General features: G+C 38.8%; 1 protein-coding gene and 1 long non-coding RNA gene across 2 annotated transcripts in view; one reads left to right on the top strand and one right to left on the bottom strand.

Annotated features, from left to right (window-relative positions):
• Positions 1–5,976: 5,976 nt before the first annotated feature.
• Positions 5,977–13,943, bottom strand: part of ZNF385B (zinc finger protein 385B) — a 311,937-nt gene continuing 303,970 nt past the window's right edge. Inside the window, exons 7-10 of the mRNA XM_033860403.2 lie at positions 10,569–10,814; positions 9,602–9,780; positions 8,923–9,024; positions 5,977–7,491 (exon numbers count right to left, since the gene is read on the bottom strand). Of these exons, the coding sequence (XP_033716294.1) occupies positions 7,273–7,491; positions 8,923–9,024; positions 9,602–9,780; positions 10,569–10,814 (746 nt within the window). The 3' untranslated portion in view covers positions 5,977–7,272. The remainder of the gene's footprint in view (positions 7,492–8,922; positions 9,025–9,601; positions 9,781–10,568; positions 10,815–13,943) is intronic.
• LOC141279167 (uncharacterized) lies at positions 7,706–12,261 on the top strand. The gene is made up of 3 exons (XR_012333050.1): positions 7,706–8,234; positions 9,232–9,361; positions 10,665–12,261. It is a non-coding gene; the product is annotated as an uncharacterized lncRNA (long non-coding RNA).

The raw sequence follows: 13,943 nt of genomic DNA, 5'->3' as shown, positions 1-13,943 counted from the left end.
CACAATGTTCATTGCAGCACTATTTACAATAGCCAGGTCATGGAAGCAACCTAAGTGTCCACTGACAGATGAATAGATAAAGAAGATGTGGCACATATATACAATGGAATATTACTCAGCCATAAAAAGAAACAAAATTGAGTTATTTGCAGTGAGGTTTATGGACCTAGTGTCTGTCATACAGAGCGAAGTAAGTCAGAAAGAGAAAAACAAATACCATATGCTAACACATATATATGGAATCTAAAAAAAAAAAAATGGTTCTGATGAACCTAGGGCCAGGACAGGAATAAAGACACAGACGTAGAGAATGGAGTTGAGGACATGGGGAGGGGGAAGGGGAAGCTGGGACGAAGTGAGAGAGTAACATTCACATATATGCACTACCAAATGTAAAATAGATAGCTAGTGGGAAGCAGCTGCATAGCACAGGGAGATCAGCTCTGTGCTTTGTGATCATCTAGAGGGATGGGATAGGGAAGGTGGGAGGGAGGGGATATGGGGATATATGTATAGCTGATTCACTTTGTTATACATCAGAAACTAACACAACATTGTAAAGCAATTATACTCCAATAAAGATGTCAAAAAAAAATTTCTGCATCAGATCTAGATGTAAGCCTTAACCAAAAGTTACAGAAACATTAAGCACTATGACATGCTTTCTTTTTAGCTGTTTTTAATAGTCTTCTCTTTTCACCTTTGATAAATAAGCTTGTAAAATTGTGACTGAACCAGCTTTAAACTGTCATTATCCCATTGTTTTTTTATCTGAGTGAAATTACTGAGGCAGATATTTTGAGGAGATGAGGAAGGCTGGTATCTTTCAGAGTGCAAAGTGATTTTGGAACGTAAAGAATTTCTTTGGGTTGAGTTCTATTGAACTTTGTCACTTACCTGTGTTCCTGAACTATGAAACTATGAACTATGAATATCTGGGCTAAGGAATAGTTTCTCTTGATAAATAAACAATTAACAAATACTGTGGACACTAAAAAACAAATCTTTTTAAATTTACATGGTTAACGTCTTTGGATAAAGTCTTGGATGTAAAATTCCTGGGCCAAAGGTTATGGATAATTGATATAATGATATATATAATTCCAGAAAAGTCAAAGCAATTTTTATTACTACCAACAGTGTATGAATGTGTCTATTTCCCCACTCTCACAGATATAAAGTTTAGAGAATTTTTATGCTAGATCAGAAAATGTTGATTTCATTTGTATTACTTTAGTGATGACAAACATCTTTTCACATTTATCAAGCACTGGTGTATATTTTGTCTTTTCTGGATTGCGTTTTTGCCTGTTTGCTATTAGTTTGTTTTTCTTCTCTGAAAGAGTTCCTTCACCCCATTTTATGATTTCTCTGTATAATAAAGATATGATGAAACTGTATGTCACATGGATTGTAAATATTTTTCTTAGTTTGTCTTGTATGTTTAAATCCTCATTATATTATCTTTTAATTTTTTAAAATCAGAAAGAAGTTTATTTTTTATAATGGTAGTAATTTTTTTACAACATAAAGAAGTTTTTCATTTTATACAACTTGAAATTCTGTTTTTGTTATATGGAATACAAGATTTATAAAATTCAAACAACTCTGTGATATGCAAACATTTTGCATTTACTTCTATTATCATAGTAGTATTTCTATTTGCATTATACCCTTTTGAATAGAAACATCAGCTTACAATGAATGAATTTGCAATTTCTTCTCCGTTACAGATGTATTTTTCTCTGAGGCTAGGTTAACACTAAAGACTCAAAGTTGGCTAATTTGAGAAATCTTACTTAAAATTTAGAAATTTAAAATGAGAAAAATTAATTTCACTTATCCACTTACTATGAAAATTTGTGTAGCAAACTGTAATTTACAGAAACATTTTTATGTGTTTAGTTTTATTTGCTTCTCAGAACCACCCTGTGAGTTGGGTACCATTATATCTGTTTTATATATGTGAAATACTGAGGTGCTGGGAAAATTACGTAACATCATTTTCTGACATAAAATCACAGAACTAATGAGCGTATGAAATGACCAGGCTTTCAATTCAGGTCTTTTGAGTGCACAGCATGTATTATTCTTTTTAATTCACCTCTATCCTAACTTTACATTTCCCCTGTAATAAAAAATGAAAAACAGGTGCTTAATGACAAGCCTGTCCAAGCCTCTGTAGATAAGTGACTTCTTTAAAATGAATAATGTGACATAAAGTTATTTTCATTGCATCCACAGAAGGGATTGATCTGACAACCTGAGGTTTGATACAGTTTGAGCACTTAGTGGGGACTAGAAGGACACATTCTATTGTCATTCTGGCTTTAGAAATTTTAGCCACAGAAATCAGGGCAGTTCCTGACAGTCACTCTCCATTGCTGCTGAGAACCTGCACCATGTCCCTTTTGAATTCTCCCGTGGAACTAATTACTTGGAGGAAGGAAGGAGGGAAAGCTGAGCATCCCCTGTGGACTTTTTTCTTTCAATACACAGCTTCTCCTCAACCTACCAAGGTACCAGAAACTGGTATTTTCTCGGAGAGGCCATGCCACCTCTGATATTAATTGAGGGCCATCATATTAACAAAACAAAGACCTGATGGAAGGAAAACTACAAAGAGAGACCAGAATCCACACAGCAGACCTAGAGCGGTGAAATGAAATCCTTCCGCCTGTTACCTGTAGATGCTTGTGCTTACCGAGGGTGTATGTCTTGATGCTGACTTAATCTTTATCTATTGAAGAGTTCCTGGGGTCTTCCCGGGCTTCCCGGGGGCTTCCCTGGTGGCGCAGTGGTTGAGAGTCCGCCTGCCGATGCAGGGGACACGGGTTCATGTCCCGGTCCGGGAGGATCCCACATGCCGCGGAGCGGCTGGGCCCGTGAGCCATGGCCGCTGAGCCTGCGCATCCGGAGCCTGTGCTCCGCAACGGGAGAGGACACAACGGTGAGAGGCCCGCGTACCGCAAAAACAAACAAACAAACAAAAAAAGAGTTCCTGGGGGCTTTCCTGGTGGTGCAGTGGTTGAGAGTCCGCCTTCCAATGCAGGGGACGCGGGTTCGTGCCCCGGTTCCGGGAAGTTCCCACATGCCGCGGAACGGCTGGGCCAGTGAGCCATGGCCGCTGAGCCTGCGCGTTTGGAGCCTGTGCTCCGCGGCGGGAGAGGCCACAGCAGTGAGAGGCCCGCGTACCGCAAAAAGAAAAAAGAAAAGAAAAGAGTTCCTGGTCGTCTCCCCCGTCTTGCTATGATCCCTCTCTCCGATGACACCCCAGGCAGTGGGCGCACCCATTCCTCAAAACATCCCCAAATTCATTCTCCTCAGTGAATCTCTTTAGACTTCCAAAGGGAGACTTAGCACAGTAGGATTTTCACCTGATATTCTTTCAGCTCTTTCTCCTTTTTTTTTTTTTTTTCCAATGAGAATCCTTTGGTTCTCTTTCTTAGCTACATTAACTGTAGTGTAATTTTCCTTAAAGCATTTTCTGGGAGAAAAATTCTACACAACCACAACGATTTCTGCTCCAGAAAATAAGAATTCCCTTAGGGCAGATAAGAAACAAATCAAGGGTGATATATTTGGTGCATAATACAAATGAAAAATTTGGTGGTTTTTTTTGCTTTCACAATCCTTTAATCTTGTTAAACAGGTAAAAGTTAGAGGCATCTGCAGCTGCATATTCCCGGGTCCTGGTCCTATCCAATGTCAATATATCATTGACATTTACTTTTGAAATTTCCTTCCTCTGCCTATTTGTGAGTGCATTTCACGTGTGCCTTTAAAAAACTCATTATTTAGCTTTTAATACCCAGGAGGCCACTTCTCTCCTGAAGAATTATGGTACTTGAGAAGAACAGGAATGCTCCTGGGACAAGGTTGCCAGATTTAGCAAAGAAAAATACAAGCTGTCCACTTAAATTTGAATTTCAGATAGACAACAAATATTGTTTTGGTATCCATATGTCCTAGATATAGCATACTTATTTATGGAACATATTAATCTATATGCAATATCATAATAAAAATTATGAAAATATTGTACTAAAAATTATTATTTATCTGAAATCAAAATTTAACTAGGTGTTTTATATTTTATCTGGCAATCCTACGTGAGACCAGTTTTCAGATTCTACAGAGACCAGAGCTGGACTATTTCAGAGTAAGCAGCACATGTTTTAACTTTCTGAATAAGTTGGGGCGGGGGGCGGCAGGGGTAGAATGTTAGTCATTTCCCACTACAAATGGCATAGGAAGGGGTATTAGTTCAAACATATATACATCCCCTCAGACCCACTCTGCCACCTCAGAATCAGGGTGGATAAGATATAGCTGTTTGAGAGTGTTTTATAAATCATTGCTTGAAGCTATTGATGGCTTCTTTTGGAGGCATGCATTTTAATTAATTGTTATTCTTTTGTACTTCCTCCCTGAGGTGATTTTTAAAAACTTAAACTCTATAATAATCAGTAAATTCCTAGGTCTATTTATATGTTGATATTTTAAATTTTTTGAGGATTGTAGAAAGATTTAATGAGATATAAAATGATACAAGAGAAATAAAATATAATTGTCAATGGTGTCTATAAAAAAAAAGCTTCTCCAAAGAGTTAAACTAAAACACAGTTCCTTCAGAGTATGTCTGAAGGTCCAACCAAGGTTTAATGTAACAAGTGGTCAGAGTTCAAAAGAGTCATATTTAAAAAACCCCTCAAATTCTGAATGTCAAACTGGAAGCTTAATAGACTCTAAAACTAATTATAAGCTTAGAATATTGAGGTCAACAGTTTTCAAACAGTCGGATTAACTCTTTGATAGAGGAAGTCTGTTCCCATGTATCACAGCTGTGCAGCCATCCACTGGCCTTAATTTTTTAGAAATGAGAATTTAGGTCCTACTCCCACCCCAATTCTTCTTAACCTAAAAAAGAAGGGGAATCTATAATGGCTACAAAGCTATTAACACTCCCCTTAAAATTCTATAACAGAGCAGTACATTAAAGATGGTCATACATTCTTTGCTCTTGTTCACATTGAAAAGTGATTAATCAACTTCCGTTTGAATCTGGACTGGTCTTGGTGACTTGCTTTATCAATAGAATGCAGCATACGTGACATGCTGGGAGTTTCGAGACAGTTTTATAGGAAGCCTTTTCACTTCCACCCAGAACCTCTTCAAATGCTCTCGCTGGGCACCCTGAGTTTCTATGTAACTACCTGAGACCACTTAGCTAGGGAGACCACCCAAAGGCCCTCTGATAGACTGTTCCAGTAGGATCCAGCCTCCCAGCCCCTCCATCCAGGCAGACATATGAGCAAAGCTATTTTGGCTTCCACACCAGCCCACACACCAGATGAATATGATCCAGGGATCTCCTAACGAGGACTTGGGGAACAGAACAGCCCAGCCAAGCCTTGCTGGAATTCCTGACCCCTGAAATTGTCACATAATAAAATGGTTTTATTTTAAGCCACTATGTATTAGAGTAGTCCATGAAGCAGAAAACCAGAAAAAACAGTGACATATTGCTCTTTACACTTAAAAACAGAATGAAGTGGAAGAAAAGAAGGGTTGGCTGATTAGAGAAGGTCAGAGAGGAGCAGTGGAATCAAATCCTCTAAAAGGAGATCATTATTGCATTGGACACAAATAAAAGATGAGTTAGGAATTTAGAAGACTCACAGAGTGTTTAAAAATTGTGTCACAATTTTTGGTAGACCGCTACTGTGATTTTGGGCCACACTCACAACTTTGGTTCAACTTCCTAGAGATGCAGAGAAAACAGCAGTAAAGTCTTGCTTCATGCAGATGCTGTGAACAGTAATGAATAAACATGACAAATAAATATGCTGCAAATAAGAACTGAAAATGCTAAATATGTAAGAAGCAATCTTTGCACCTACTGAAAAGCCTTCAGATGATTTCAAATTGGAGGTGTCTCAAGAGAAAATAACTTTGAAAATACAGATTTTTATTTTTTGTACTTTTATTGAAAAGGTACATTTAAAAAAATACACAGACATTTTACCATTTACAGACTGCAGATATAGATGCTCTAAAAGAGTTCACTCTATTTTGCTGTCTTATACCTCTTGCCCCTGATATGACAAACATTCCAGTCCTGTTGATATCAGCTTAGAAACGGGGGCATGGGAGCATGACCTGCAACAGATTCAGTGAACAGAAAGACAGATTGTTCAATTATAAATTTTTTTTATCTTCTGTACATTATTGCATTAGGGAGCCACAAAATTATGTAGCATCATTACAAATGAAAACACGTTAAAAATGAAGAAGATAATGATGTAGAAATACGTGGATTCATTGTCTTCTTGCTGAACGCACAAGAGGTGCAAAAATGTGCAATTTAGGAAGCTCTTTTTCTGTTTGTATACATTTGCTTAGCAACTCAAACTGGTGAGGAAGCTACAAAATAAGTTAAACAAAAATAGCAGACAGGTAGTAATTAGAGCTATGTTATATGGCTTTCTATTTCGTTTAAATATCACCAAATAAAATGTAAAATAAAGAAAATACGTTATCTTTTGCTCTCTTAAAGAGAAAATTCAAAGCTACTTTGCTTCCTAACATTTACACAGCAACTAAAAATGTTTAATTCAGACAAGAGATACAGATCTAGTACTACACAGGATACAACAGTACTTGGGTCTAAAACAGTACACAATCCCTGTCAACAATAGTACACCAGAAAGAAAACGCTGTGATCCGTTGATAAGATGGTATCCACAAGTAAGCACTTGTGTTCATCTATTTTTGTTCCACACTAGAATGTGCCCAGTTGGATTCCAGGATTATTTACAGACGTGTGAGGAAGACCCTAGTTTTCAAGTCTGTCAGGAAGATACTCCATATTGTTTCTAAGCCAGATCACACCCACAGAAAAATAGTCAGAAAATGATATATATGTGTATATATATATATATATATATATATATATATATATATATATATTTCTGACCAATACATTTGCAAGAAACTAAATATCTCAGATACACAAATTGTATGGGGTAGGGCAGGGGGAGGGACTAGGGAGATAAAGCTTCTGTTTGCTCAGATTCTGAAATTATAGGAGCAGCCCCAAAAAGCACTCTCGAATCTAGCGACTTACTCTTTGGAGTTGGGGCTCAGGTGGTACCCTGCATTTTGCAGTTGGGTGGGTCACTGCAACACCAAATGTTCAAACTGCTGAATCCTTTTGGCTTTCCTGCTCTACTTTCCTACTGGCCTCAACCGTCTGGGGGCTTGCAGACATTAGTACGGGGCGAAGAGGATGGAGGCGGGAGTGGCGCGGATGGGGCCGTGGCCGGGCCTCAGCAGAGCAGGAGGGATGGCTGGAGCCTGGAAGAGCGAGGCCGACGGCCGGGGTGGCAGTGACAGCGCGGAGGACACTGCCGCCGCCGCTGCCAGGGGCGAGGACAGGAAGGCCGGGGCCAAAGGCTTCATCATATCCTTCTGGAATGCAAGTTTTGCCTAATAGAGGGAGAAAACCAGGAGTGGGGTGGGGAGATTGTTTTGAATAACAGCAGCACAGATATTTTCATAAGTAAAAGAGCGACATTCAGAAGTCAAAATGTAAAAATCTTAACTCTCAGAAGTCAAGACATGATTATTTTCACGCTGGTTTCAAAGGTTCTTGGCATACCTTTTCTTTGATTTGTTTCCATTTCAACTCTTTTCTGGTGGTCCTTGCCCCTGGGCACTAGGACAGAGGAAAGCCTCTCTGAATAGATACTGAAAGTATTTTATGCTGCTGCTCACAAGGAAAAAACAAACACACCCAGGTTTCCTGCTTAGATTATGGAGCTCAATTCAAACTAATGACTTGTTTTAAAACACAAAGAGGCTTTTTGGAGAATATGCATTACCCTTTACTTCACCTCTTAAAAAAGCCGCATTGGGTTAGGTAACTGGAGTTTGGGACCTTGGGGACCCATGAACAGTCATGAAAACAAAGTCAGTTTACACCTCTCTGGCCACTTAAAAAGTATTACTTGAAAAACTGCAGCTGACTCAAATTTGTCATTGGCAATGATTGTAAATGGGCTAGAAACTTTCTCTATTTAAAAGGAATCCCAAGGTGGAATCTTCCTGTGAAGTAAGAAATCAATCCTTAATCCCTCTCTTTTGCAATCAGGAGGAGTTTTGCAAGCTGGATTTGCTTAATGCGTAAAATGCCTGCATGCAGCATCGACTGAGCTTTGGAAAAACTGGAGGTAATGTCAGTATCGCCTTCAGCTGGCCAATCCCAGCTTTCAACCTCAGCAGAACACCACGCTGGGCTGAGTCCCAGGGAGACTAGGAAATCCATCCATCTGGGTATTTATATGACATCTATTGGTGGAGGCCCTTAATGTTTGTACCAAGAAACTGAAAATAGCACATTTTGAGAGCAGGTAAGACAGGCTGACTATCAACATGCCTACTAGACAGGGAAAGAGAGAGGAATACACACAGCCACTGTACTTATTGGAGAAAGAGAGAGAAAGAGGTGGGGGGAACACCCCAGAAAGGAGGAGGATATTAAATAGATGGATTTTGCGTTTGGAAAGCAATCCCTTTCCCCAGGTTTAACATGTTCCAAGATTCCTCAGGCATCATTGCCCTTGTTCCTGAGCCTTTACTTTTCTGTATATGCTGAAGAAGGGAATCTCTTGAAAAGGTCCTGGTGAAGAGTAAGGTATTAGCCCTTAAAGAGGTTCAGTTTCTTTTTTTCTAAGGAAACTTTTTTCAAGGTGTCCTCCAGCAGGGACTAAGTTCATTCTAAAGCTTCTCTCTATGAGGGCTATCTAAGTTCAAAACCCTTTCAGGACCAATTAGACCCTAGGCCCTCCTTACCCACAGTGCCTGCCCCAGCCAGCAAGGCTGCCCCACAAAATCGACAAGTAGGCGAAGTGAACTTACTGCTAAAATGCTTGGGCTCCGCTGGAGTTTATTGTAAGGGCTGTACTTCGGCTTCAGTGGTTTCCCTGCAACTCGATCCTTATGCCTTCTGCTAGAAATGTGCTGAAAAAAGTTTGATGTATTAGCTGAATCCACATGTGAGTTTTATGCCATGTAAAATATATTTCCTAGACAGAGGTAGTTGGTTCCTCCATTCCCAGTTCTAGGTCCATGGTTCCATGGTGGTGTGGGTAAGAGCACCACACCCTCTAAGTTAAGACTTGCTCCCCACTCTATTGTAACACCTCTCTCCCTTTCCTTTCTCTATAGCACTCCTCTGACTTTGCCTGGTATTATCACCGTAACTGATGAATCTGTCTCCCTAAGCAGATTTTGGGTCCTTGGAAGACAGGCTGAACATTTACTATCTTAGAAGTTCCTGCTCGACTGTAAGCTCCAGGTGACTGCTGTGCTCATTGGTCTCTAACACCAAGCCTAGAGTCTGACATATAGTAATAGTAGGTGCACAGATATTTGGTACTTTTTCTTCCACATAGCACCTGTATGTTGTATACCACAGGCATCCTATAAAGTTAGGAAATTTAACTGTGAGCAAAGTGAGAACCATTATATAGATTAGGAGATACATAGTCAAAGGGTGACCCCAAGCGACACTGACTACTAGTTCAGGATACATTACCTGTTTGAGCTGAATTTCTGAATTAACGTGAACATCACAGATTTCACAATGAAATGTCTTGTTCTGTAGTCCTGACCCCTTACTGCCATTCTGCATCTTTAATCTTGATCCAGGTCTAGGATAGGACTTAATTGGACCAGCCCCATTACGAGCTTCAACCATGGTCTTGTGTTTAGATCCTAAGACAGAAAGAAACACATATTAAATAGCTATTTACGAACTATATGAAGCTCTTGAAAAGTTTATCTTCAGGCTGAACTTCCCAAGACTTTTTTAATGATGGTTTTAATGCTGATTATAGATTTAACACATTTTCACTGTAAAAAAATGGGAAACCATGAGTATATAATAAAGAAAATATAGAGAAGCATAAGAAAACAAACATTACCTCTGTTTTCACCACCCAGAGACAACCACTGTTATCCTTTTAGTGTATTTCTTTTCAGCTTCTTTTTTTGGTATACTGAAAAGTGTATTTTCAAAATTGGGATCACGCTAATTAAATATCCCGAAAATTTCACATATCAAATCATATACATATTTTCTTATAATTACACTTTAATGGCTGAGTAATATATTCTATCATATTGGGACTATAATTCGCTCAACATTTCCCTACTGAGGAAATATGAGGTTGTTTCCATTTTTTTCTCTTAGAAGTGTGTTGCAGTGAACATTGTGCATAGATATTTGTCTTCATTTCTGTCACTTCATCATAATGAGTTTGGGGAAGTACTAGATGCTTTTGAGAAAATAAAGAACAGAACAAGTTTTATCCCCAACCTACTTTTGCCTTGCTGTTTCTAAAGTTGTTATATCGTACATTTCTTAAAATCACTCCTTTGAATCAAAAAAGTAGAGAAGACTGAAGAAACCTAATGTTTGAACAACAAAAGATAAGGTATTCTGATGAGAAAAGGTGAATCTTGTTATAAACATTATTTAAATTTAAACGATAGATGCTAACCTGTGTTGTGTGCCTCTAGCTGTGACAGGGAGTTCACAGCCACTTTGCATAGTGAACAATAAAGTAATTTTTTGGCTTTTTCTTCTTCTGATTCAGAAACAGTACCAGGAGCTCCGTTTGTGCTCTTGGAGGGAGAAGTGGCTGCTCCGGGTGGCAGGGGTGTTGTACCAGGTTTGAGGAGAAATGAGCCACCTTCAGAGCTGGATGCCTGACTGGAACTGCTGACTTTCAACTTCCCTTTATCTTCTAAGAGAGACACAGAGAGAGAATGTTAAGGCCTCATATACCATACAGACACAGACAAATTGATGTAAAGGAATTAAAAATAGAAATCTGATTTCTAGGTGTAGTGTTTTTTTTAATTTTTATTTTATATTGGAGTATAGTTGATTTATCAATACAGTGTTGTGTTAGTTTCAGGTGTATAGCAAAGTGATTCAGTTATACATATACATGTATCCATTCTTTTTCAGATTCTTTTCCCATATAGGTTATTACTGAATATTGAGTAGAGTTCCCTGTGCTCTACAGTAGGTCCTTGTTGGTTATCTATTTTATATGTAGTAGTGTGTATATGTTAATCCCAACCTCCTAATATATCTCTCCCTGACCCCCCTTTCCCCTTTGGTAACCATGAGTTTGTTTTCTATGTGTAGCATTTTTTTCCAGCGCAGATTTTAGTTCATTGAGCTTGATTGAAAAAGAACTCCATGGCATCGGTTTCTGTATCAGGTCACCCCAAGATCATGATGACTCACGAAAAATGACTTTGTTCTCCCACTTGCAGGAGGTAACTTTCTGTCTGATATCCCTGAGTTGTAAATTATGTTCCTTTAATAGATAGGGAAACCAGCTACCTTCCAATCTGATTAAATGATATGATGGTAACATGAAATAAGACATGTAATGGTAGGTTTCATTTGACTACTCATATTTTAATTATGACATGAACATAAAGTTAAAATTCAATTTTACACCAGGTTAAATTTTAACCTTCAGGTATAGGGCAGAGGCGAGGGAAGAAACATGGTTAATTTTGGTTATGATTAGTTAAGTTTTTGCTGCTCTTTGAATGGCAATATGATTTATCCAAAATACAAGATTTAAAGATTCCATTCATTATACTTATTAATTACTGCCAGTCTGAATCATAAGTTTTAAATAATGACATTAACCACAAGCACAATATGAGGATTAGCCAAATCATTTACAGACATCTTGGCATTTTGATCATGTAGCTACTAAATGTTTATAATCCTTGAGGCCCATGTGCAGGCTCTAAGAGGGGTCACGGTGACTTTAACAGAATCTAACACTTCACGGTTCACCTGCTATTCAAGACAGGCTCTGTTCAGTGGCTCCTTTGGGAAAGAAGCTGGAACTTCTAGGGCAACTGCAAAATCCATCACAAGTTTAATCCTAGTAGAGCCTTGCTCTTAGAAAATGTCTGTAGGTATGCTGATAAACTCTCATTAAGACAGAAAGGGGGAGCTTCCCTGGTGGCACAGTGGTTGAGAGTCCGCCTGCCGATGCAGGGGACACGGGTTCGTGCCCCGGTCCGGGAAGATCCCACATGCCGCGGAGCGGCTGGGCCCGTGAGCCATGGCCGCTGAGCCTGCGCGTCCGGAGCCTGTGCTCTGCAACAGGAGAGGCCACAACAGTGAGAGGCCCGCGTACCGCAAAAAAAAAAAAAAAAAAAAAAGACAGAAAGGGGTACTTCCCTGGTGGCAAAGTGGTGAAGAATCTGCCTGCCAGTGCAGGGTACACAGGTTCACTCACTGGTCTGGGAAGATCCCACATGCCGCAGAGCAACTAAGCCCGTGTGCCACAGCTACTGAGCCTGAGTTCTAGAGCCCATGAGCCACAACTACTGAGCCCACATGCCACAACTACTGAAGCCGGCGCGCCTAGAGCCCATGCTCTGCGACAAGAGAAGCCACCGCAATGAGAAGCCCGCGCACCGCACCGAAGAGTAGCCCCTGCTCACCACAACTAGAGAAAGCCCACGTGCAGTAATGAAGACCCAATGCAGCCAAAAATAATAAATTAATTAATTAAAAGAAGAAAAAAAAAGAGAGAAAGGGAATTAAAACTGAAAATTTGTTTGTTAATTGCCCTAGCTAATTTGGAACCATGTACCATGGACCTGGATGACCAAGAGGGAAGGAATGACGAGGGAAACAGCAGTGAGGTTCTGTGTGTCTCTTCTCTATGTGGGGCAAACCAACGCTTTCACACACATCAAAAGTGAGGGGAGATCATATTTTTACTTAATTGATTTCAGGGATCAGCAGTTGATTTCCATCCCTTTTTCCAAGCTGGATCCATCCATGTCAAGACTAAACATAGCAGGGATACTATAGATGAATTCCAGGTCTGGGTGGTGTTTGGAATAAAGGAACATTCAGATCCCTTTTAATCCTTGGTTTTCACAATCTATATTCCTTTTCAGCAAGTTTTTTAAAACTTCAGGATGCCACAAAGTATGATGGAAAAGATCTCAGACTTTTACTAAACTGACCTCAATAGTATGAGAGAAAGAAGTAAAATCATTCTTCCTAAATGGTAGTAGTAAGTAAATTAGATTGAAGATTATTTCAGGCCTGGTACTCTCTTATCTATAAGGATCCCTCAGACTGAATCTGCAATTTTATAGAAATCACAAAGCAGCAAAATAATTCAGTAATCTTAAGATTTGCCCCTATGGAACTGCTCAGTTTTTTGTGATGGAATCTTAAGTTATTGCATAGCAAAATCCTTCCTGGCTTCAAGCATTTCATATTTTATATAAATTCGATCTGAAGAATCTGACATGTTTTAGATATTTACTCACTCATTCTTTTACTCATATCACTATTTTAATATCCTTATGTTGATCTCTCTCTTATACTCATATAGAATTTTATAATTTACAAAGTGCTATCACTTACATTATCTTTTTATCTCTTACAACTTATGACTTGTGAAAAAGTTTCAAAAAACTTGTGAAAAAGATAAGGCTGACAACGATTATTCTTACCTTAAAAATGTGGAAACTGAGGCTCATCAATATTAAATAATGTCCCACAGATTAGTAAGTAGCATAAGTGAGCATGATATTTTCTCTAAATATTCACCATGTAATGTATTAATCTCCCTGCACAAAGAGAGGACTTCATATGGCATTAACATTATAAAAGGCATACATTAGTCACCTGGAGATGTGAAAAAGTTGTTGCTTTGTTTTACTATTATAGTTTAGTTTTAAAGCATATTTGCCTTAAATGAAAATACCTACACTATTCAACAATCATCTGATTCAGGTTACATTGAGATGGACAGAATTGTATCTTTTTCTCTATATCTCTATTTCTTTAAGAAAAAATACACAGATTT

This window comes from Tursiops truncatus, chromosome 7 (genome assembly GCF_011762595.2).
Source record: "Tursiops truncatus isolate mTurTru1 chromosome 7, mTurTru1.mat.Y, whole genome shotgun sequence".
Lineage (NCBI taxonomy): Eukaryota > Metazoa > Chordata > Mammalia > Artiodactyla > Delphinidae > Tursiops > Tursiops truncatus.
The sequence above is the reverse complement of the archived record's forward strand: the minus strand, read 5'-3'. Positions and strand labels throughout refer to the sequence as shown.